This window comes from Diceros bicornis, chromosome 24, assembly GCF_020826845.1.
Source record: "Diceros bicornis minor isolate mBicDic1 chromosome 24, mDicBic1.mat.cur, whole genome shotgun sequence".
In the NCBI taxonomy this organism is placed as follows: Eukaryota; Metazoa; Chordata; class Mammalia; order Perissodactyla; family Rhinocerotidae; genus Diceros; species Diceros bicornis.
In genome coordinates, this window is record NC_080763.1 from 12,086,392 (window position 1) to 12,110,076 (window position 23,685).

Consider the following 23,685-nt stretch of genomic DNA (forward strand, 5'->3'; position numbering starts at 1 on the left):
TCTCTCTCTCTGCATTGGTTGAGCTTCATTCATGTGGCCAACCTTCAAAGAATTGCTGGTTCATAAAAACACCCCTCTAAAAGGAATGTGCTAAGTAGAATGGCTTAGGAACCCAACAACAGAGATTTTTCAGCTTGGTAAAACTACCAAATCCGAATCTACACTCATAGTTTTCTCACCAGAGCAAACATCCACATGAAGACCTTCTTCGTAAACACTTTGGAGGAGTCAGCTGCATTAGAATGAAGGGGATAAGGCTCTGTCAGGCACTTTTCTTTGCTGCCCACCCTCATCCCCACTCCCAACAGCCCACAGAGAATTTCCTAGTGTGTGATTTCAGTAACAAGACACTCGGTGACTGCCAGGTGTGGACAGGCTGCTATTAACAAGCCAGCAGTCAGCTTCATTTTATGGAGTCATAAATCCAGCAGGCTGAATCTGATCCCTCGTGCTTGCTCTTTGCTGGCACAACAGACCCTTCCCTGTGTAATAGCACACTCTACAATGGCTAAGTAGGTCATTCTACATCCTGGTTTCTGAATTTCCAAGCATTAGGAAATACTATTTTCTCACTCAAGAGGGGGCATGTATCTTCCCGTTACGGGAAACTAACTTGCAAAGGACCTGTGTTACTTATCATCCATTTAACGTGCTGGAATCATGCTGCAGTCCACAACTGTATTTAAAGTCGTTGCTAAGGCACCTGGTAAAAGAAGGAAGCAAATTCCTGGACAGGGTCCAATGCCCCGCATTACCTCTGTGTGCTGCCTTTAGAAGAAACTGGCTCCCTTTTACATGCAGAGTTAGCAGTCACAATTTTTAGTCTGCAGTTTCCATTCCAGATTGTGAGTTTCTTAAGGGACAGTTCCTCTGCTGAACTCCTACAGATGACATCACTCCCTAGAGGATAAAACTGCAGACATAGAACAAACCCCAGTGAAATCAAATGCCAGCTTCTAAACGTATTGGGTGAATCAAGTATAACCTGATTCAGAAAGAAGCAGCAGAAAATGAATGACTTTCTCTGGGAGAAATTGCTGTAGCCTCGTTGGGTCATCTGAGCGTCTCTGGCTATTTAGCAGAATGACTTGATTTGATTATTTTGGGAGAAGATCACTTGAATGGAATGTCAAAATCTATGAAATGCACCTCTTAGCTGGGAGAAAAATGGACATTCCAGGAAGGCACGTTCTATTTTGGTCATAATAGTCAACTATAAAGAATTCGATCTAACCACAGAGCAGATCTCTAATTTCTCATTTGCAAAATGTATATAAGGCTTTAAAATGCTTTCTATTCTACATAAATTGATACATTTTATTACCATATCTATTTTACTTTTTTGGCAACAGTCCGAATTCACTGAATTCACGATAATACTGAATTCACTACATGCATCTTGAAACCTCTCCTCTGAATAACCAAACGCTTGTGAAAACATGTCCCGTTGTGAAGTGTTACAGAGCTACTTCTCAGAATCAGCGTGGAAGCCTTTGGAATACATGTCTGTTAAGCTCTCTATTTTCTCAGGTACCTCAGAGGACAGAAAAAGTTGAGTCAGTGGATTCAGCTCCAAAAGTGAAAAGAAGAAATTCCTTAATGACAAACTATATGATCAAATTTAGATGTTGTCTTGGGGACTGAGGAGGGAGGAATCCCCCCAAAACAGTACTCTGCCTAAAAATATATTAAAATACAGGTCCATAAACAGATCCGTATTTAATATTTTATATTCAACCACCAAGAACATCCATTGACTTCTTTTTCCAGAAGAGAGAAGAAAAAAGGGACATAAAAAGATAAGAAGTTAGGATAGGAAAAAATGGCATGTATTCCAAAATCAAATCAATACCAAAAGGCATTAGGGAAGAAAATAATATATACATTTCAGTCTTAATATTAATAGAAATCCTTGCTTTTTAATTCAAAATGAGTATTTTCCTTTAAATGAAGATGGTATGATATAGCACTGTACTTTCAGTGGCCCCTCATCAAATATTAATTGTTGAGAATTAAGTAGTGGTAAACAAATTGGAAATGAAAAGTCTGACATCCTTACAAAGGCACTATTGTAAGGCAGAATTCAGCCCTAAAATAAAAACAAATGTTTCAAGTGATTGTTGACTAGTTTGAGGATTCCCAAGAAAAATAATTTATAAGACGTCTACCTTCTTGTATTATGTTGGCTAAATAGTCTTCTGTCTACTAAAGGCTTATTCATTTCCTTCTTGTTTACCACTAAAAGACATACTTTGTTGCAATCAGAATAAACTCTAGTTTTGAAAAGAGGAGCTGTCAAACAATAGACAGTGTAACCTACTGTCAAGTATGTTGTAAATTATTGAATCCAGTCCCCACTTGGAAACTTGGCAAACTCCGTCCTTAAATAACTGCTTTGGAGGCATTATTGAAGAGTGAGGGATCTGTGAACCTATGTCCTGGAACTAAAAGGAAAAAGTTTCCATTATGTCTGGAAGCAGACCAACAGAGAGCCCTAAATAGAAGCAGTGTAAGGGCTCAAAAGACTGCATAATTAGGTCTCTGCTTCATCTAAATGCACATGACAAACTTCTGGAATTGGTGAAAGTCTGCCTCTTTCTACCACCGTCAATGGAATGTGAGCCAGCTCAGAGTCGGGAGAGCGAGGTTGGAGCCTCAGAGCAGCTATCAGCTCTGAGGCCACAAACAAGTCACCTCATCTCCCTTAGCCTACTTCCTTACAGTGCTGATTTTATCTCAAATGAAATAATGCCTGCAACACGTAAACTGCAAGGCAGTGAGCTACATCAGTTTGGAGGCGAAAGTTCTACAAACCATAACATGTAAGCAAGGCTATTGCCAGTAGGGCCAGTAGGTCACAGTGACTGCGATCTGACGATCAGTGGAGGTAACGAGAGTTATAACTGCCCTCTGCACAGGTTCAAGTGTGGTATGCAGAGTCTTCTAAGGAAACTGCAACAAAAAAGTTTGCTCTTCCAAGTCCTTTAGAATGAGATTAAGGTCCTATTCTGGTACTCACAGCCCCTGGCATCAGGTGATCTTAATGCACGCAACAGTGACGTCAAAATTGCCATACTATTCTGCAAGCACCAGACAAGCTACTGCAGTAGGCAGAAACCGCAGGCACAAATGGTTAGAAACTGCAACTGGAAGTTAATTCTGATTGTGGTTTAACACTAATTAATAATGGTCATTTTCATAACCCTATTGCATAAGGCTCTTTCCCAAAGTTGTCAAGGGTATCATTTGTTTTTCTGGATGACAGTGATTATCCTAGTCAGTGATGATAAAAACTGTACTGGGTAGCACGCCTGATGCACGTTTCATTCTTTCAGTTATATAGCAGGCACTATTCTGTCATTACAGAGATTACGGAGCTCATTGTTCAGTTAAAAAAACAAAAATTAAAATAAAAAACCAAAGTACCACAATCAGTGTTACGAGAAGTAAGCATAGATATTATGGAATACTTCGGAGTTTTATGGAGACCATATTATCTTTTGTTTCAACTGTGGACAATGTTTTAGTGACGTCTTTTTATGGGATAAAAAAATTATGGATTTGTGAAATGAATATGCTCCCATATTTTGTTTAGCTGATACAGCAGTATAGGAGGAGGGGAGAAAAGAAAGTAGTGAAGTTGGAACTCCCATGATCACATTCCTAGACCATTTCCTCAAAGATACCAGCATTGACTGCTGAGGTACATGTCGTCTGCAACACGTACACTAAGCAAGCATTCCAGACCTGTTTCATATCTGATTCCAGTATGTTTGCCATCCACAAAAGTTAATTTCTGTGGAGATGTTTCATTGCTCACAGAAAAAAAGACATTCTAGACATGCTAGATGTACCACGATAAGAACACTTCCTGGAAAAAAAATGGTTACTGAGTTCTGAGCCTGGGCTAATGCAAGAGTGAGCCTAAACCACTATTGCTTACTATTGGAACATTAAAATACAGGATTGGTGCTATTTTTATCCATAAAATTGCCAGCTGGCTTTAATTGCACTCCACTTAAAAATAGTGCCACCTGTGGAAAAGGACTCTGGCTTTATAGGGTAAAAGGGATGCTACAAGTACCGCTATGTTCTGTTTTTCCAATTTAGGGGGATCATTCTTGGGGGAAATTTTTCTACGTTTAAATGGGAATCCTTTTTTAAATCACTCTAGGAATGCAAGAACATTTTGCTAGTATTGATAATTATGCATTGCCCAGAAGTTACAAAAATCAATACTGAACACTGATGTTGCTGCCCAGCTCTAGTAATGCAGACCTATTTCAGCCATAAGTTGTTTTTTTTTTTTTTTTTGTGAGGAAGATCAGTCCTGAGCTAACATCCATGCCAATCCTCCTCTTTTTGCTGAGGAAGACCGGCCCTGAACTAACATCTATTGCCAATCCTCCTCCATTTTTTTTATTTTCTCCTTTTTCTCCCCAAAGCCCCAGTAGATAGCTGTATGTCATAGTTGCACATCCTTCTAGTTGCTGTATGTGGGATGCGGCCTCAGCATGGCCGGACAAGCGGTGCATCGGTGCAAGCCTGGGATCCGAACCCGGGCCACCAGTAGCGGAGCGCTCGCACTTAACTGCTAAGCCACGGGGCCGGCCTTGTAAGTTTTGATTTTAGAATATTTCTCAGTTACTCCTTCATATTTAGTTTTTTTAAAAAAAAGGTTTTTAAGGACTGAATGTTTGTGTCCGTCCTCCCCCCCAATTCTGTATGTGGAAGCCCTAACCCCTAGTTTGACTATATTTGGAGATTCGGCCTCTAAGGCAGCAAATAAGGTTAAATGAAGTCATGAGGATGGGGCCCTGATCCAATAGGATTAGTGTCCTTATAAGAAGAGACACCAGAGAGCTCATTCTCTTTCCCCGCATGCACGCACAAAGGAAATGCCATGTGAGCACACAGTGAGAAGGCAGCCATCTGCAACCCAAGAAGAGAGTTCTCACCAAACACCAACCCTGCTGGCACCTTGATCTTGGACTTTAGACTCCAGACTGGGAGAAAATAAATTTCTGTTTAGCCACTCAGTCTGTTATTTTGTTATGGCAGTCTGAGCAGACTAACACGAGGGTTAAATGAATATTATTGAGGGGTCCCAGGTTAGCCTGTGTCTTGAACTAAGGGATATAGAGATGTTCGGTAAAAAGGAATATAAACCAGGAGCAAGATAAGTCTCTGAGGCAACAACGGAGGCATGTCTTTGAGGCCACAACTAAAGGGCAAGGGTCAGTTTGGTATCACTTTTGATCAGTGGCCAGTGGACTCCACCCCATGACAATAGTAGATGTACTAGAAACATTTTCTCTGAAGCCATTTGGCTTAGAAAGTTTAATTACACCAGTAACAAATTCAACACAGCCATGGAGTGAAAAGATGCAACAATTCTCGGGCCATGACCACTCTTAATCTGGAACCACAAGAGGAGTTTATACTCACTAATATAACAGACATGGTCTTTAAAAAGGAAGCCCACTTTATTATACAGTTTTCTGCCTGTACTGACATTGTTCAATCTTAGTTATGTTTTTTCTTTTCAGATTTCAGTTAGCAATCTTTTATTTCGAGTTTTTGAAATTGGCCACATCATAATCTCAGTTCTCATTCCTAATAAAGAATTGTTCTCAATATCAGCTTGTTCCATGCCTGTTTCCTGCTGTCAACCAGCTCTTAGGTTTTCCCAATTCCATATGGAAACACTTGTGTTTCTTTCTTTCTTCCTTCCTATCTTCCTTTCATACTTTCCTTTTTTTGATCAACTGACATTTTTAGTACTCATAATTGTCACATTTGGCAGTAAATTTGTCAATATTTTTTCATAACTTCTAATGTGAAAGGGCTAACCTCAAAAAAAAACTTAAAATACAGAGATAAAAGCAAAGGGATTTTGTTTAACGTGAGGTATTTTCTTTTTATATGTGTTTACACTAAGGCATGCAGCAGCCAGTGGAGCTCCTACAAGTGTCGGCAACACAGCCAAGAGTGCTGTGCCAGAACGCAGCACTGTCGCAAGGCCACATTGTACTGTATTCGCTAACTCTTCTTGAACAATACTGGCATGCAAGCTACATGCTTTTACTAAAATGAGACCCTTCACAATGCAGGTGACACACCTGCTGTGGCCACACCATGCACATTGTCTCACGCTGAGATTGGGAGTCCTGTTCATGGCTCTGAACACTGCCATGAACTGCTCCACTGTTCATGTTATCCTCAACATGGTGTGAAAAACACTAAAATCATAGTTTTATCCTGAACATGGTATGAAAAACACTAAAATCAATCTATGAATCACATGCAAACTCATACCGTACACCTTCCTTCTTCCCTATTAAAAATGAACACAATCAAGTACTGCATTTTACTCACCATCTTCTACACAAGGCTTTTAATCTAGGCTAAATAGTAGAAACACAGCCAGCACCGGATTCAAAGGACTTGGATTCCAGTCGCAGCTCTGCTGCTCATTAGCTAAGCGAACTTGAGCAAATCATTTAATTCTCTGGGTCTCAGCTTTATTATCTTTAAAGAAAATAAGTTGGACTAGGTGATCTACAAGATCCTTCTTTGCTCTAGAATATTCCTCTGTTTGAACTGCAATCCTAACTCCAGTGTCATCACCACCTCCTAGAATCCCTCCCTGTCTCCTTCCCTGAGATGAATTGGATTGAACTCCTCTATGCCCGCTGTGTTCCCTGAGTGAAGCCCTCTCGTAGCGTGGCTCTGACTCTATATGATTCATTCATCTGACTCTGTCACCAGACTGCAGGCTCCTGGAGAGCAGGCACTTGGCCTTTTATCTCCATGACCCCACAGTTACATAGTAGGGGCATGATGGATGGATATACTGAGCCAGCCAACAATTTCTGTGCCACACTTTATCAAAGTGTCTCATCAGAAGAGGTACAGAAAACAGCAAATATAACTCCTCACTTGTCCTATTTAAATAGTCAGTCTGGAGGAAAATATATTCTTCCTTTCTTGAAAGTGAAGGAAATATTTAGAAATAATTCAAAATCCCAGCCATATTTAATGTATCTATAAATGCTAATGTAGCATTTATTTTAGGGTTCAAGGAAATGGAACTCTCCTGACAGCCTCATGGACATTACACCCACCAATTTTAAAATGGCTCATTCTTTTATACTCATAAAACATGTCTGTAGGTTTCAGCATCTTCTATGGGAAAAAGGTTACAGTGAAATTACCTAGATAGCTGCAGATTTGAGGACCTCTGAGAATACGGATTTCTTATCAGTCTTTATAAACGGTACACTGGTGGTCCTCAGGACCACCTCCGGGTTGGATGATTGGCTAGGAGGACTCATAGGATTGAGCATATAGTCATATTCACGGCTTTGACTTACTACAGCATAAAGATACAAAGCAAATTAGCAAAGGGAAAAGCATGCTCGAAGCCTACAAGGGTCCTCTCCCTAATTTCTCCAGCAACGAGTTGTGACAACACTTGTGAAATGTTGCCACCAGGGATGCTCATCAGGGACTCAGTGCCCAGGGTTTTTATTGGAGGTTGGTCACATGGGTATCCTTTGCCTGGGATATACCAAATTCCAGACTCCTGGAAGGAAAGTAAATGTTTAGCATAAACCACATGCTTTGAATAAATAGTACAGGCACAGTGAGCCACTCTTATCAATTAGAGTGGTGGGAATCCTCTTGAAATTCTAGTTCCCAGATGCCAGCCTAAGGCCCACTTTATCAGCAGGTCTTTCAAAGTACAGCAGTTATGCCTCCTATGTTAATTCTTTTTACACAAATGGTAAACATCATGTATAACAACTAGGCAGAATGAGCAGAGGCATGACAATTACTTTAAAAGTCTGATTAGAATCCTTTAAAATGTCGATATCACCTGTGCTGGGTGTGCTGCTTGCCTTCCCAGACCCATACCCGAGGGCTGGTCCTCCGGTTAATACACACCATTTTGTCATTCCAGGAAATGGTATCTTAAATTGGTTAAGCAAATAAATACATAAATAAAGTCAGCAAGCGAGTCAACTTTCCTCTGTTGCTCTCCCATGCCTTTTCTGAATATGTTTAAACTTACTGGAAGCTATGGAATTGTGTTCTTATTATTGAAAAAAATACACCAGCCAGTCCTTTTGTTCAGTTTGGTTCAGTTTCTGACTCTCGCAAAGAGGCTCTTAATCTCCAGCCGTCTGGTGAAGCCTGTGAGACAAGCCTCATTTCAGAAGAGTTGCTTTAAATGGACAAAATAAAATACAGAGTATTGCAAAGGAAACACATTATACTGAAATCCAGTTATCAAAATATTAAAAAATAATTCACAAGATAGTAATCTATCTGCTTTTTTATTAACAGAACATCATCTAGCAGCAGGTGTAATAACTACCATGATTATTAGCAGTGATGAGTGTAAACAACATTTCTGGATATCGTCAACAAATACAGCATGAAATGAAAATACCTATGATTTCTTTCGGTACTTCTAATAATACTGTCGTTTGTTACCAACCTTTATAATTAAAGGAGAAGCTAAATTTCACTTAGAAACTAAAGAAAACAAAGATGTAATAATTTTTCTCATCCAAATTTACAGGTCCCAGGTAAAATTTTCAGGCTTCTAGAATCACGAGAACAGGGGTTCATGAAATCATTTCATTCAGTTCACAAACTGTTGGACCAAGAGTAAGCAGACTTGTTTTGTTTGACCATAGTACTTAAAAAACAAAGCAAATTAGTTAACGAACTAACATGATTTCACATAATAATTCATACTGTTGGCTTCTCTGCGGGAAAAAAAATGCAAACCAAGCAACACTGGGCTGGCATGCCAGCAAGGCAACGTGCAACCAGACTGAGCAGCAGTTGCCCCTTCTACATGTGACGTGAGCCCTCCAGTCTTCACAACCACGGAAGCCTTGCCTCACTCGTGTGTTATCTACCTGGCTCCTGTAGCCACTTTTTGTTTTGTCTATTTTTCGTTTTTTTGTGTATGTGTACCCACCTCTTGTATACTGTAATTTCCATTTCATGATAACTCTCTGACTAGCTGGCAAGTAGTAGAGATTTGCTTTCTAATACGGGGGGGAGAGGATTTTATTTGCATACCCACTGTCATCCCCATCTAACTTTCAGTCTCCTACTTTCAGCAATTGACACACTAAGGCCCATGCGAAGCTGCCTGTTTTTGTAAAGTTTTATTGAAGCACAACTATGCTCATTTATTTATATACTATCTTTGGCTGCTGCTATGGACTGAACTGTATCCCCCCAAAATTCATATGTGGAAGCCCTAATCCCCCAATGTGATGATATTGAAGAAAAGGTTTGGGGAGGTAATTAGGTTTAGGTAAGGTCAGGAGGGTGGGGTCCTCATGATGAGATTAGTGCCCTTATAAGAAGTGATACTAAAGAGATTGCTTCCTCTCTCTCTCTCTCCCCACATGAGGACATAGCGAGAGCCATGGCTGTAGAGCCAACCAGTCTACAGCATTCTGTTATGACACCCCGAGCTGAGACAGCTGCTTTCATACTACAAAGCAAAGTTGAGTAGTTGAGACAGAGACTGTTCGGCCCTCAAATTCTAAAATATCTACTATCTGGTCCTTGACAGAAAAAGTTTGCCAACCGCTGCTCTAGTTGTTGGATGAAATTACCAGTTATAGTTCTAGAATTTTTATATAGAAGGGCTTAAGGATGGTTAGTGGGAGCTGCATTTGCATAACAAAGATCTTATTTTTCCTTAATGGAGATGGAGACAAGCAGCGAAAGCACTATCACAGTCCTCCCTATCGCAGCAGCGAGAAATGAACACTATACAAACCTCTTCACTGAGCCACCACATGTGCTCCTGAGGCCGGAGCTGTAATCTATAACGGCTGAAAATTTGCGTCCCAAGTCTGCTCCCCTGACTCACTGGGAACGTGCCCTTAATTAATGGTTATAGGGCTATGAGCCATCAATAGCATACTAAAGACACAGTTTTCATTATAGGATCCACAACAAATGTGCACTGCAAGAATGCTCACAATAATAGCAATAAGAACAAAATATTTTTTTATTAATAGCTCAACGGGGAACGAAGTTAAAGTGACTGAGTAAGAAGCTCCATAAACTGTTGCGAGTGTGTTTGTGGAATATTGTTGTGGGAAAAAAATGTCAGCTACTTTGACAAGCCAAAGCAACATGGTGTAGTCTAAAGAATATGGGTTTTAGAATCAAAGATAGACTCACATCCAGTCTCTGACCATAACTTCTTTGGCAATGAGCTGTCCCACCCTCAGAACCTCAACCTCCTCATCAATGAAACAGAGATGATACTGCCTCATCTGTGGGTTGTCAACATTTAATAAGATCAATTATTATATGTAAAATATGTTGAAGTGCATGACTAATAAAATAGGCTTTCATAATCATAGTTATTCTCATGAATCATTGGAGAATATTTTCTCATAGTTTCTCTTCTTTATAAGAATAATTTTTTGTGAGAATAAAGTGACACTGATTGACAATACACCTGTCCTCACATTTTGCCAAGTTATTGAAACTGTCCATGAATTGCAGAAGGGCAGAATTATTAAAAGAAAAGAAAACAAACGGATATAGGTTATAGCCGGGAACAGGTTGGAAAGAGAAGAAGCCGTTTGCTGTCGCTCGCGCCCCGGCATCCGCAGAGGCAGGCGCACCACTGCCGGGTCCCATGAAAACAAGGGCACGAGTTTTCTGTCTGCAGCTTCTCTTCCTATCAGAGGCGGCCACGCTGGTACACGCACTCAGCTTTCATAACCAGTGTCTGTCGGGGTGTGTGTGTGTGTGTGTGTGAGAGAGAGAGAGAGAGATGTGCACGTGCTCAGACGTGTGGAAGAGAAAGAGGCAATAGAGCTTTGTGATGAATTCATTTTGAAGAACCAAAATTTATTCTCTACTGGTGAGTTGTCTTAATTATCCCTCTTTGAGACCTTGCCTTGCAAATAAATCAGTTGGTTATTTGATAGTAATCCGTCTGGGCCTGAGTTTCCTCGTGTGTTTTGAAGGGAAAATAACTGCCCTTTCTTCACAGGAACGTTACAAACATCAGAGGAGATAATGTGTAAACAACACACTTTGAGGAGGACAGTGCCAAATGTCTGTTCTGAGGACTGTTAACAACGATGGATAGGAGTTTCAGTAATCTTATAGTATGTGGGAAGATTCCAAAACTGGCAAAATTTATAGTGGAGAAGACCTAATGAGATATAAGAGTTTCAAATAACTAACAGGCTGCCTTGCAGAAGAGGAATTTGTCATTGGAGAAGGCAGAGCATAGACCAAAGGAGACATATTTCTGCTTAATACTAAAAGCGACTCAAGCTCCCTAACAAATAAGCAAGAAAGGTCCATTTTTACTTCATATTTGGCACCCCTCTTCCACATTCATCACTGCCTTCACTTTCACTTACTTGAACAAATACATGTTTCACACATTAGTGTTTCACATCATGGTCACACTTGGCTGTAAGTGCCTGGAGCACAGGGTCTGTATTTAGTCTCGGTGATCTCCAGAGCTCTTTCCATTTTGTCTTGCAGGCTGTGGATGCTCAATAACTATTTGTTAACAAAAACATAAACTGAAAATGCTATTCAAATACAGATCAAATACTGTGACACAGCTGGTACAAATATGAATCCTACAGTCTTGTCCTCTCTTAGAACCCAGAGTAGAGAATTACATTGATTTGCTTATGTTCATTTCCATGTTGCTACAGTATAGATGTTAATTTGTGTCTTCGCTTGATTTTTTTCCTCCATGTTAACTTCAAGGAAGGTTCAATTTAAGGGGGTAGTGGAAGGGAAGACTTGTTATTTCAAAACACTTCATCATAGACAGGCAATCATTTTAGATGAAATTCCTTAAGTGCAGTTATCCAAACATCTATTTCATTCTTGGCAATAAAAGAGACCTAAGCAATGTCCAATGACCTATAAATCAGAGCTAGGAGATTTCTTTATGCAAATTAAATTTGTGTCACAGTTGTCAATAAAAAAGAAAATTGCAATGAAGATTAAATTTGCAGCAGCGTGCAAAGTAAAGGATTCCTATACCTATTTGTAGGATATGTCAATGTGGCTAATTATTTTTTGAGATAGTGTGCTTTGAAAGAATTAATAAGCTCTATGAATTGATTATTAAATGAGGAGGGTTTAAAGAGAGTCAGGAATATAAAATAGCAACCAGTTTGATTAACCATACCAGCTTAAAAAAATGCCACATAATAAAGTAAGAGACACTAATGTTAATTTTATGGCAGTATTATAAACCCCAAGAGCTAACTAACTATATTATAGTACAGTTTGTTTGTTTCTCCTCAAGTCTGTTTTTCATTTTGCATTTAAATGATAAAGATTCAAATCTTTACCCATGTACTCAAGGGTTTTTCCTCCCTTAAAAATTAAGCAAAATATAAAGGAAGGGAAAGAAAATTATGTTGCTTTACACGGATGGGAACATACTGCTGCAAAATGAAATAATTTTTGCACTTCTCAGCTAATAGAGTATAACATATTAACCCTCTAGGTACTAATAAGGGGAAGTGGATCCAGACAACATACCCGTTTCCTTAGATTGCAAGTAAGAGTGAGATTCCTTGAGAATGAGTTTGCAAAAGCCGTGTAAAAGTCCAGGACTTTGAGCAAGGCTTCTCGCTTGATGATGTGGAGGTCACAGTATGTCAGTGCTCGGACGTTGGCACAAGCGTGAGCAAGGGTGGTTTCCTTCCAGAAGATGTCTCCAAATACATCACCTTTCCCTGGAAAAGAGGACAAGATATGTATTCAAGTATCTGCACTAGTTCTTATCCTAATCATTATTTTTATTCAGTTTCATATATGGTACTGATCTTCTGGCATAATTTAGAGGCTGAGTGTATAACGCCGTCTATATACACACAACAATGTAGAACGCTTTCCTATAATACGTAAAGTAACATCACCTTGAATGCAGTTTTTGATGGAGATCTGGAGTAGTATGAATAAATGAACTCCAACAGAGAAGCCAAAAACCTCAAAAACTATTTTAACAAATAGTCTCATTAGCTTTTACCACCTTAACATTTCCCATTCTGACTAGAAGGAGCAAAGGTGACTTAGTTTCATTCTTTCTTCTGCTCCTTCTGGTAGAGGTGACAGTAAAATACAATATACAAGGATCTACTGTTAGAGCCTTTATAAATCTGGAACTGATTCAACATATATTGAACATACATTATTCAGCAACTAAGTGTTGTGCTCCAGGCAGACTGAAACTTGCCACAACTTATTCTCCAAGGATGCCCTTCCCTCCCCACCGAGCCAAACCTTACGCAGGGCCGCAGGGCCCAGCCTGAGAGCTCCTACAATTACAGAGCCTAAGGAGCTGAGTTGGGTAAAACACGGAGACCCAGATTTGTTATGCCATAAACAGTTCCATAAAGAGTGCTTTACTGCAGTTAAATGTAGATGTCTTCTTAAAATTCTAGAAATCACACAGAAATCAACAATGCACTTCAGAGCACCATCCACTGGTGACCTGAACTCAACAGTTCACCATTCCAAATCCAGAGTATTTAGTTGGCCACACAAGGTGGGGATGAGGAGGAGTTAGAGATTAAGTGCCAAACAGCAGTTCCATAAGAGCCCTCTGCTTCTGAAGTGTCTGTAACTGCGTTCTTTGCTCTTCTATAGGAAAGAGAAAGTTTTAAAGTGGAAAAGACAGGAATACATTCAAGTGGGAAAAATCTTCCTAGAGGCACTCTACCAAAGACTTATTCTTTCTGCACTCTAATCACAGAGATGGGCAAATATCTGCTCTCATCAAGATTAAAGTCAGAACTGACAGGAAAAGAGGAAGAAGAAGAAAGACATCTTATAACTCTTCAGGCCAGCTTCATTACCATAGAGAAAAGATGATGTATAACCAGAGAAATGAGAGAGGTTGAGTGAGTGAGATTACAGATCGTTTGGAAATCCTTAGAGAACCTGGAGACACTCTGGGATAGAAAGAGAAAATATGCCTATTACTGGAGAGGTGGTTAAAACCACCAAGTGATCATATGATCAGCATAAAATAACCATAATGAATATTTAATTAATCTTGAGAAATCTCACTTGGTTCCGGACCCTCCAAAAATTCCTTTTAGTTAGTGACACTGATGAACAACTCAACTAACTGTCTAATAGCAACGTATTTGTCCAAGGAAGGATAATTAGAGACCTGGGACCCAAATAAGGTGTCTGGGGTTATACAGCATTGTAATAAACTAAGGGAGACTTCAGCTATAGAAATTTAAAAGATAAACCCTACCTCCACTTACACAGATGAATTTCAGAAATCTGTAAATGGCATTCTCTTTAAACATATAATTCCAACTACAGGTATTTATTCTAATTGCTTTATCAGAAGTACCAAATTTAGTTATAAAAATGTTCACTTAAGTCATATTTACAATAGCCAAAAAAGGCAGAAACAAGATAAATGTGAATGAATGAATAAATAAATAATGGAATATTATGCAGCAATGAAAGATCATAAACTGAAGAAAAGTGACCGAGAAATGTTCACATTATATAAAATAAAAGTAGAAAGTTAAATCATACATATAGTATGATATCATTTTACGCACCCTATCCTCCCCTGAAATACACATATGTGCACACAAAGCAAATGCATCAGAATGGTAGGTTCTCTCTGCATTATGGGATAATGGATGGGTTTTATTTTGTCTTATAATCTACATGTATTAATTTTTAAGCAGAAGAGATCAACAACTGTTATATTATCATAGTCCCTGGTGCTATGAAAATAACAGGGCTTTTAAAAGGCTGCTTTTATCTACCCCTTGTTCCTTTTCCTCTAACGTCATTGTTACTTTTTCTATACCGGGGTTTTTCCTTGCAGAGTTAGAAAAAGGATTACATTTCTTTCCGATTCATTTCGATGACCCTTCCTCAAATTATCACTTATAATACAACCTCTGACCCATTTGTAAGTGCTCATTACTTTTCAACTATTGGATTTTCATGTACAGTAACTACAATAATAATCAACGCCCTTGACTCAGTAACTTCACTTCTGAGAATCAATCAAAAGATTTAGAACTGGGGCCCAGCCCCGTGGCATAGCGGTTAAGTGCGCGCGCTCTGCTGTTGGCAGCCCGGGTTCGGATCCCAGGCACGCACCGATGCACTGCTTGTCAAGTTATGCTGTGGCGGTGCCCCATATAAAGTGGAGGAAGATGGGCACAGATGTTAGCCCAGGGCAAGTCTTCCTCAGCAAAAAGAAGAGGATTGGTGTGGATCTTAGCTCAGGGCTGATCTTCCTTACAAAAAAAAAAAATAATTAAAAATAAAAACATTTAGAACCAACACATGTAATCTTCACTGTAGTGTTTTTAATCACAACCCCAGACTGGCAAAAATAAATAAATAAAATGTCCAACAGCAACAGAAATCAATCTATCTATATATCAAGTATCAATTCATATAGAATTAAACCTAGTTTTTGAAATAACATGCAAGAAGTGCTTACCTTATAATATTAAATGAAAAAATCAAGACACAAAGAATAATACGATTATGGTTACAGCTATAATAAAGTACATAAAAATAAAACTGAAACTCCAAGACTAAAAGAATTGTCAATTAAAAGTCTACTTTTCTTATTTTCTTAAAGAAAAATAATCTTGATAGAACCAAAGTATATTGTATTTTATTATTCTATGTTATCCTATATAGTATATTATGTTCTTATTAATTTTTCAATTGATAATAAATTGTTCTAAAAACAAAAAGGGATACAAGAATATAAGAAAATGCATTTAAATAATTACATCAATTGGCTGCAAGTGATGTGTTTATTGTTTTTCTTCTTTCTACTTTGCATTTTCCAAATTTTTCTCTAATGAATATGCCTAACTTTTATTAAAAAAATAGCAAAAAAATATGTCTATAGATGTCTTTCCTTACACTTTTTAATAAAACTGAATTAATAAAATATGTATATAGATTGACAGAATAGTAAATAAATAGTCATTGATTGATCAGTGCATCATCAATAGGTAAAAGATACTCAATATATAAATGAATTTCCCCTTGTCATTATAGACCATTTTTAATTGTGGAGGCATCCAAATGTCTGTTATATATTTTATTTTACCTAACTGATAAAAGTAAAATTCTTCCCACATTTTTATCAAAAGTTTTAAACTTAAATTATTTATATTTTTAGTATCATGGAAAAGTTAAAAGCCTATGATGTGGAAAGAACAGCATTAAAGTAGAATATAAACTCATGAGGGCAGGAAATTTTCTCTGTTTTGTCCACTCCCATTAACCCCAATGTCTAGAACAGTTAGAGAGTTCAACAAATATTTATTGAAAAAACATACATGAATGACAAAAAGTGAGAAGGAGAGAAAGGAACAGAGGAACAAATTGGTGAGATCTCGAATGTGAGATTAGAGTTAGAACTGAAGCTCTGCCACTAATGGTGTGACCTAGGTCAAGTTACCTGAATCATCATCTGTTCCTTTGACCCTAAAGGAAGCAGGATGAACAAAAACTAATGTTTAAGGTTTCTCTGCATCTATAATTCTATATAGTAAGTCAACTAAAAATCAACAAATTATATTTTCAAGATAATATTTCTCTGTGTCTCATTGTCAAAAAAAACCAAAGGACTTTAAAATCTAGGGCCTCCACTCCAAATCCCGTTACAAGGCTGAAAAGTAATAGAAAAGTTAACGACTCAACCAAAGTAAAACTTCTCCCTTGCTCCTCCCCCTAAAAAAGTTTAAAGAAGCAAAGCAAAATTAACAAATGCGGATAATTTTGCTCCCAACATCAGAACTCACAGTACATAATAAACAATATTAATTGTTTTCTAACATAGAATTTCCATCAGGATACAAGTGACTATTAATCTAATCAACCATTTCAAAATGTGTTTACTTTATCCAGTCTTCTATATCATCTAATAGTCACTCAATTCACAACAAACTCTCAGAGCACTTCTGGGAAGATGGTTATCTTGTAAATCAATTAATTGTCAACCACAGTAGAGCTAGCTAATGTCCTTCTTCAAGCAATATTATGCACATTTACCTTGAGTAATCTGCAGAAATCACAGGTTGTGGAGATATGGGATTATGCATGGACTATCCAATAGAGAAGCATCCTTTTTTTCATCACAAAAATTTTGCACACTTTCAGGGCTGGGAACTCCTGTTCATCTTCATGACTATAGAATATTTGCTGCTAGTTTTTAGGTCAGCTCCCACTGGGTGCAAGTAGTCTTAGCTGTAGACATTTTAGAGCTTGAGAAGACTAACCTTCCCCCAAAGCCCTAAAATTAGTAGAAAATCTCACACTCAACATGAAAGTTGTTGTTTGGTCTATTTATATTTTCTCAGTTCTTTGCATCAAGTCTTATGAAGTATTGCACTTCTAAACCACAGGAAACAGGATTGTAAAATAGAAGTAAATGTTAAAGATTCATAGAGTAGGAAACCGGAAAATTTAAAGACATAACAGCAACTAAGAGTTACAACATAACTAACTAAAGGAGTAATACAGACCGCGGTATGCTTGGGGACTGTGGTCCCCTGAGGTGCTAGATTCATAGCCAGAGTTTTTCTGTTTTAAATGTGAAACACATTATTTGGTGAGTTCACGACATGGATATAATAAATGCATAAAAATTATCTCAGTATTCATCAGTGAGTATAGCTATCTAATACAGCCAATGAATCCCTAAAAAGATGGCATTTGAAGTTTACTTAGCTAGTTTCCTGTGAGAGTGTGGGGGTGTAGTGATGGCTCTTTTTGATGATTCTTCTATAGAATGGACTTAATCCACATATTCACTGTTATTTATTAGTTAGCCCTTCATTATAACTGATGATTGCAGTCGGGTCATAAGCTTTATTATGAACACATATGCACAGAAATATTCCTGAGTTTTAAAATTATATGATTTTAAATGCACTTTGACTATTTACCAACAGCAAGTGTCATACAGTAATACTTTAAAGGAAAAGAACAGAAAGAACAAGACAATGATTATTAAAATTAAGAAATTATATAGGTGTATTAGAATAGAATCTTTTAAAACATCTAGAATTGATGTCTGCCAGTCTTCAGTGACTAACGTCCAAAGTCATTCTGCTGAAAAATTATAATGGATACAAACTTGAAGACACTTTTAGAGAAGCAAATAATTCTTATCTACTAAAAAAAATCATTTATTTAGCTTATAGATTTTTATTTACACACACAAAGAATGAGCCAAATAGCTATTGTTAAGTAGATGTAAAATAATAGAGAGTATCCTGAAATCCATAAGGGACAATAGTAGCTACCCTTAAGGAGGTAGAAGGTATAGTAATAAGCAGGTTGATAATCCTGAGTTTGGCATTATTAGTGTTAGGAAAAAATTGCATATATATAGAAACCCAAATATGTGCTCAAATTATGAAAGTTAGTAGCATATTATAAAAAAGAAATCCAAGAAAAAGACTAAATTGAAAAGCAGTTACAACATGAAACTTTATTTTCTTTTTCTAAAAAAAGCATTTACAGTTGAAATCTAAAATAATGTTCATATTACAACTGAGACTTATAACTTTCAATCTGTAAATGGAGAGAAATTATAGCTGACTTATTCACTCCATTTAATTAATGTATCCAGCATCCTAAGCCCAACCCTAATGCTAACCTTCAGCTGGAAATGTGTTTTGTGCTGTGGAGGGTTAGAGATACGCAAGAAATCGAAATCTTGCTCTCAAGAGTCCTTAATTTTGTAAGTAAGAGAGAGGTGCAAAAAAAATTATAAAATAGGAAAAAATCAAAGTGCTATAGGATCAAGATAAGCAAAGCACACAAGAAAAAAAATTGTTTTGAATTTAGGGGGATTTAGGAAAGACCTCATAAAGAAAGTACTGTTGGAGTTTAATTATAGCCGAGCCTTCAAGAGAAGAGCAGTAATTTGTGTCACAGAGTCATATGAGCATGATCTGCCCAGTGAATGATGAGCAGTGTTCACCGGATACACTGGAAACCTAAGGGACCAGAGAGAGGGCCAAGTCTAGAGGGGAAAAAATAAGACCCAAAGAGGAGAACTTTGAACGCCATGCAACAGAGTCTGCTTAATCCTATTTTAAAGAGGGAACCTCTAAAAGTGTTTGGAGTAAAGAGAGTCATGACCTGTCCAGTGCTTTACTAGCAGAACTAACGACAGTGTGAAGAGGGACAAAAGAAGTACTGTTGGAAGACTATTTACATCACTGTGAAACTGTCATATGAGATTTCATAGATTACAAATATATGATTCTACCTTGTCTCACGTCACCTCATCAGAAGTTAGGGCAGGGACAACAAGAGTAAAGAGAAGAGAGGGATACAACAGATATGATGGTAGAAAACAAAAGCTCTCTGATCTACCTACTGATTTGAGTGGAGTAGAGGTGGCGACATGTTTAAGATACTCTAGGAAAGAAATGTGAACCAAGGATTTCATACCAAGCAAAACTAATTTTCAAGGATAAAGGGCACAAACTATATCACCAACATAAAAGAACTCAGGGAATATTGTTTCCACGGATCTTTCCTAAGGAAATTATTCATGAATATGCTTAAGACAACCAAAATACCCAGAGAGACTTGACATAAACTCTAGTGTAGCACTAACTATATAGTAACTTATAGAACTAAGATTAAACCAAGGTTAAAAGGGAGGGAGCATAGTGCGTACTGGCTATATGCTCTGACAATGAAGAGACAGCACAACTACTAAAACTAATGGCAGGTGGAGGAGAATGGGACAAGCATATGCAAAAATCTCTTTACATATTTTCAGTAATCATGTGGTGATGGAATTAGTATTGTTATTCTGAGGTTGTTATATTTGTAATGTGACATAAAGCAATTGAGCAATTATGCAATATTTTAATTCTATCTAAGAAAGTGGATAAATAAAGCCCTATTTTACTAAATTTTGGTTAAATATATCTGTATGAACTCATGAGAAATTTTATTTGTGTGTATATATGTGTGTATGTATACACAAACATATACACAAACGTATACACACACATATATCTTCCCCTAATTTTATCTATTAAAAAGGCCAAGAAACAATCACCAACCCAGTAGCAATGAGCATCTCTAGGACCAAGATTGTGATCATGAAATACTATTTTTCCCAAAAACAAATCTGAGCTTGTTGGAGAAATGGCTAGTGGCTGATTCCAGGTATGGGGCAGAATATGTACAAGATGAGGATCTGGTCATACTACATAGCAAGGAAGTTATCAAAGACTACTGTTATCAAAAAGAGCCAGGAGCCAACTTGGAGGGGCTTTTACCAGCCAAAGATGGGACAATTTGCACTTCTATAATGATAAAAACTGCAATGCACTGAAATTCACCATTTGTTTAAATCCATTACTACATAAGGATTTTTTTTAGAAACTATCTAGGCATCATCAGAGGATAATTATCTTAAAAATTGGTAAATAATGAAAAAGCATCAAGCATTTATGAGGCCATTCCTATGTGAACTGCATACTGGGTAACCAAATAGTAGTTGAGAGTCAGTATCTCTCTTTAAAAGCATTCTACGTAGCAAACAAAAATATAAAATTAGAATATCTTCATTTTGCAACTCCCAGTGAATTAATGGATCTAGGCATGGAGTATCAATGGTTGTTAACACAGAGATTCAACTAGATATCACGTGCCTCCTGGTGAAAGAATACAGAGCCATCTATAGTCTTAACAAAATAACTGAACCTGAGTCCAATCAAGCCTCTGGATCCAGCTGCTAATATACAGAAATACAGAGTATGGACCAACATGTTGAACCGCAGTGAGTATGCAATCAGCAGAATCCAGACTGAGGGAACACTGCGGGACAAACGGTCCACGTTCTTCAGCAAATAATTATAAAGAAAAGAAAGGGATGGAGGGGGAGTTGATAGATTTAAATTTAAAAATAGGCAAATTAAACTTGGTGTTTAGGATGGAGCACACAGCATGACTTCTAGGGAGCGGTGTTGGGGGGGGGGACTGTATAAGTTCTATTTCTTGACCTGTAAAATTGTTACAAGGTCTTTGCTTTATATAATGTCATTAGGTTATACACTTACATTGTGATATTTTCTGAATCTGTTTTTTAATTTGCAAAGAAAAAACCTCAGGTACTTTTAATGTGCACCTACTCCCCAATAACACCTTCCCCTTCCCACACCAAAAGGAAGACTGAATTCTCAATGGCATCACTGAGCAGGTAAACCAACACCCACAACTGTCTAGCTCTGATCTTATTATCTGACAAAACAAAATCTACTTATTAAACTTGTAATTACTTAAGTTTTCAGTTCCTTGAAGACGAAAGGATCCTTGATGCTTTTTCAGACAAGAGGAAATATTGGGCTTGACTAAAGGAAGGCAGGATAGGGAAGTAGAGTGGGAACAAGAAATTGATGTGTAAGTAGACATAAGAAAGCTGGGAAAATGCAGATGAAGCTTTCGGTAAGTGGATGTCATGATCTCAGGAAAATAAAAGAGCAATGAGAAAAACAGATCAAGCAGCCCCACCTTGTCCAGAGAATGGCAGCACTTAAAGAAAGGGTGAAGGATTCAGCATAAGAACTGAGACAAGTCACACGGCCAGTACAGAGCCAAGGAGTGGAGAAATAGACTCCATCTCTTCAGGAGAGCAACTGCAAAAATTGGTGGCCATTCTTGCTATCCTGGAGCATTCTTGCAAGCTTCATTTCCAATTTAATACCTACCAACTAGGTGGACTCTCAACTCTTCTAGGACCCAGAGGAAGACCCACAAGCACAACTTAAGAGCCCTATCTTGGGTCCTAAGGGCCATGAGATTCACACTCTGAACCAGTTCTCCCCAGTCTGAAACACCTGCCTGGCGGTAAACTAGTCACTTAGAGGAGGACCATACATTTAGATACTTAGTAGCTGATTAACCATCTTATACTTTGGTAATGTTTGGTGAAACATTTTTGTAATATACACTTGTATGGTACTTAACAGTGTTAGAAATTTTTTTTAAATAAAAGGAAAAAAATTGATAAAGTTAATGGAGGCACCCTGTTTTCTGTCAAGATTAAACCAAATAGTTGTAAAATTTCAAAATTCTATTTAAAAATTCCTGTTAAGGAAAGCATCACATTTGTAATATGATGGTTAAGAGAATGGGCACAGAGTCAGATAGATCTGGCTTCAAATCCTGTGCCCACCACTTATTTACTAGCTGTGACTTGGGGTCAATCACCTGATACTGTGGAGCCTCGGTTTCTCCATCTGTAAGGTGACTATAGTAAATCCTTTCTTCACAGAGTTAATTAAAGGATTTGATGTAATAATGCATATAAAATAATGAGTACTCAATACGTAACTATTGGTTTTAAATTAGACTTTGAAAGGGGCCTGAAGTGCCTTTTTCAAAAACATACTTCGCAAGTTTTGATAGGAAATACTAAAATCAAAATGTATCTATGGACTTTAAATTTTATTTAAGCATGGGGGTGCTCATTTACTAATTACAAATATGATTTTTCTTTTTCTAAGCCCTTTTAACTCTTAAATGTTTATTTTCTAATAACATTAATTCTGATTTGTAAAACTATCCAATCCACTTGATGGCAAAAGTAATGCCACTTTTAGGAATTAAAGTCAAATCCCTTCCCAATGATACAATTTAAAGTCTTCCTACTATGATCAATGACCAGGGCATAAATTAGATTATTTCTTGATACTGGGAGTTCCTGATGGAGAATAAGAAAAGAGTGATTTATCAAAGAGCTTTGAGCGGCCTGAGATATTAACATTTAGCCCTTCTTATTCTCCCTGTTCAAAGTGCCCAATTAAGAGTAGGAAAATGTTTTCCCAGTCCTCAATAGATCTATGCTAAAGCCAGAGTCTTAGGGAAATGCATTTTACTGTAAGCATCTAGACAAAAGAGAAACAGAGAGTAGTCAGTATCTCAAGATAAAACATAGAGGAAATGGCAACAGAATACAACATATTTTTCATGGGTACCCAAAACTACAACAATTATGAAAACAGCCTAACAGTAAAATAAAGCATTAGCTAATTTGGTTCCCTGAACCTTTACTGAGAACCTGTTTAATGAGCCCTATCACAGAAGACAGAGAGACAAAAATGAGCAAGACATTTCAAGCACTCACAATGCAGTAGGAGGATAAACAGGTAAAAGATAAAAGTAGGATGGACTACGAAACCTGTGTAAGCCCAGAACAGAGGTGCCTCATCCAGACTAGGGCAATAAGGGAAAGAATAAAAGAAGATGAGGAAGCAAAGGACAGACTCTTTCCCTTAACCCCATAACAATATCTAACCCCTCCATCCAACTCTACATAAACAAGCATAGTTCTCTTGGGAATTCAAAACTATAACTAAAAAACTTAGAAACAGATTGTCTTAGATTAGTAACTCCAATCATATGATTCTAACAATCAGTGAACATAGAAGAGAAAAGACAAAACGTGAATACAGCAAAACAAGTATTTTAGGAGCCGAGTCTATTGTTAGTGGAGAAATGCAATTCTTATAATCTCTAAAAGGTACAATATACTTTGTCAAGACACTTAGAAGTAACCCCGCTATTCTAGCCATACCAATAAATCTATTCACA

At 37.6% G+C, this 23,685-nt stretch overlaps 1 protein-coding gene across 4 annotated transcripts in view; it reads right to left on the bottom strand.

Moving 5' to 3' along the window:
* Window positions 1-23,685, bottom strand: part of KCNH5 (potassium voltage-gated channel subfamily H member 5) — a 310,565-nt gene that overhangs the window by 42,263 nt on the left and 244,617 nt on the right. For 3 of the 4 annotated variants that reach the window (XM_058567075.1, XM_058567076.1, XM_058567077.1), the window contains one exon: window positions 12,583-12,779. In XM_058567075.1, coding sequence (XP_058423058.1) covers window positions 12,583-12,779 — 197 coding nt within the window. Of the gene's footprint in view, window positions 1-10,813; window positions 11,578-12,582; window positions 12,780-23,685 lie in introns of those variants that run through there. The other variant, XM_058567078.1, reaches the window with a different exon arrangement.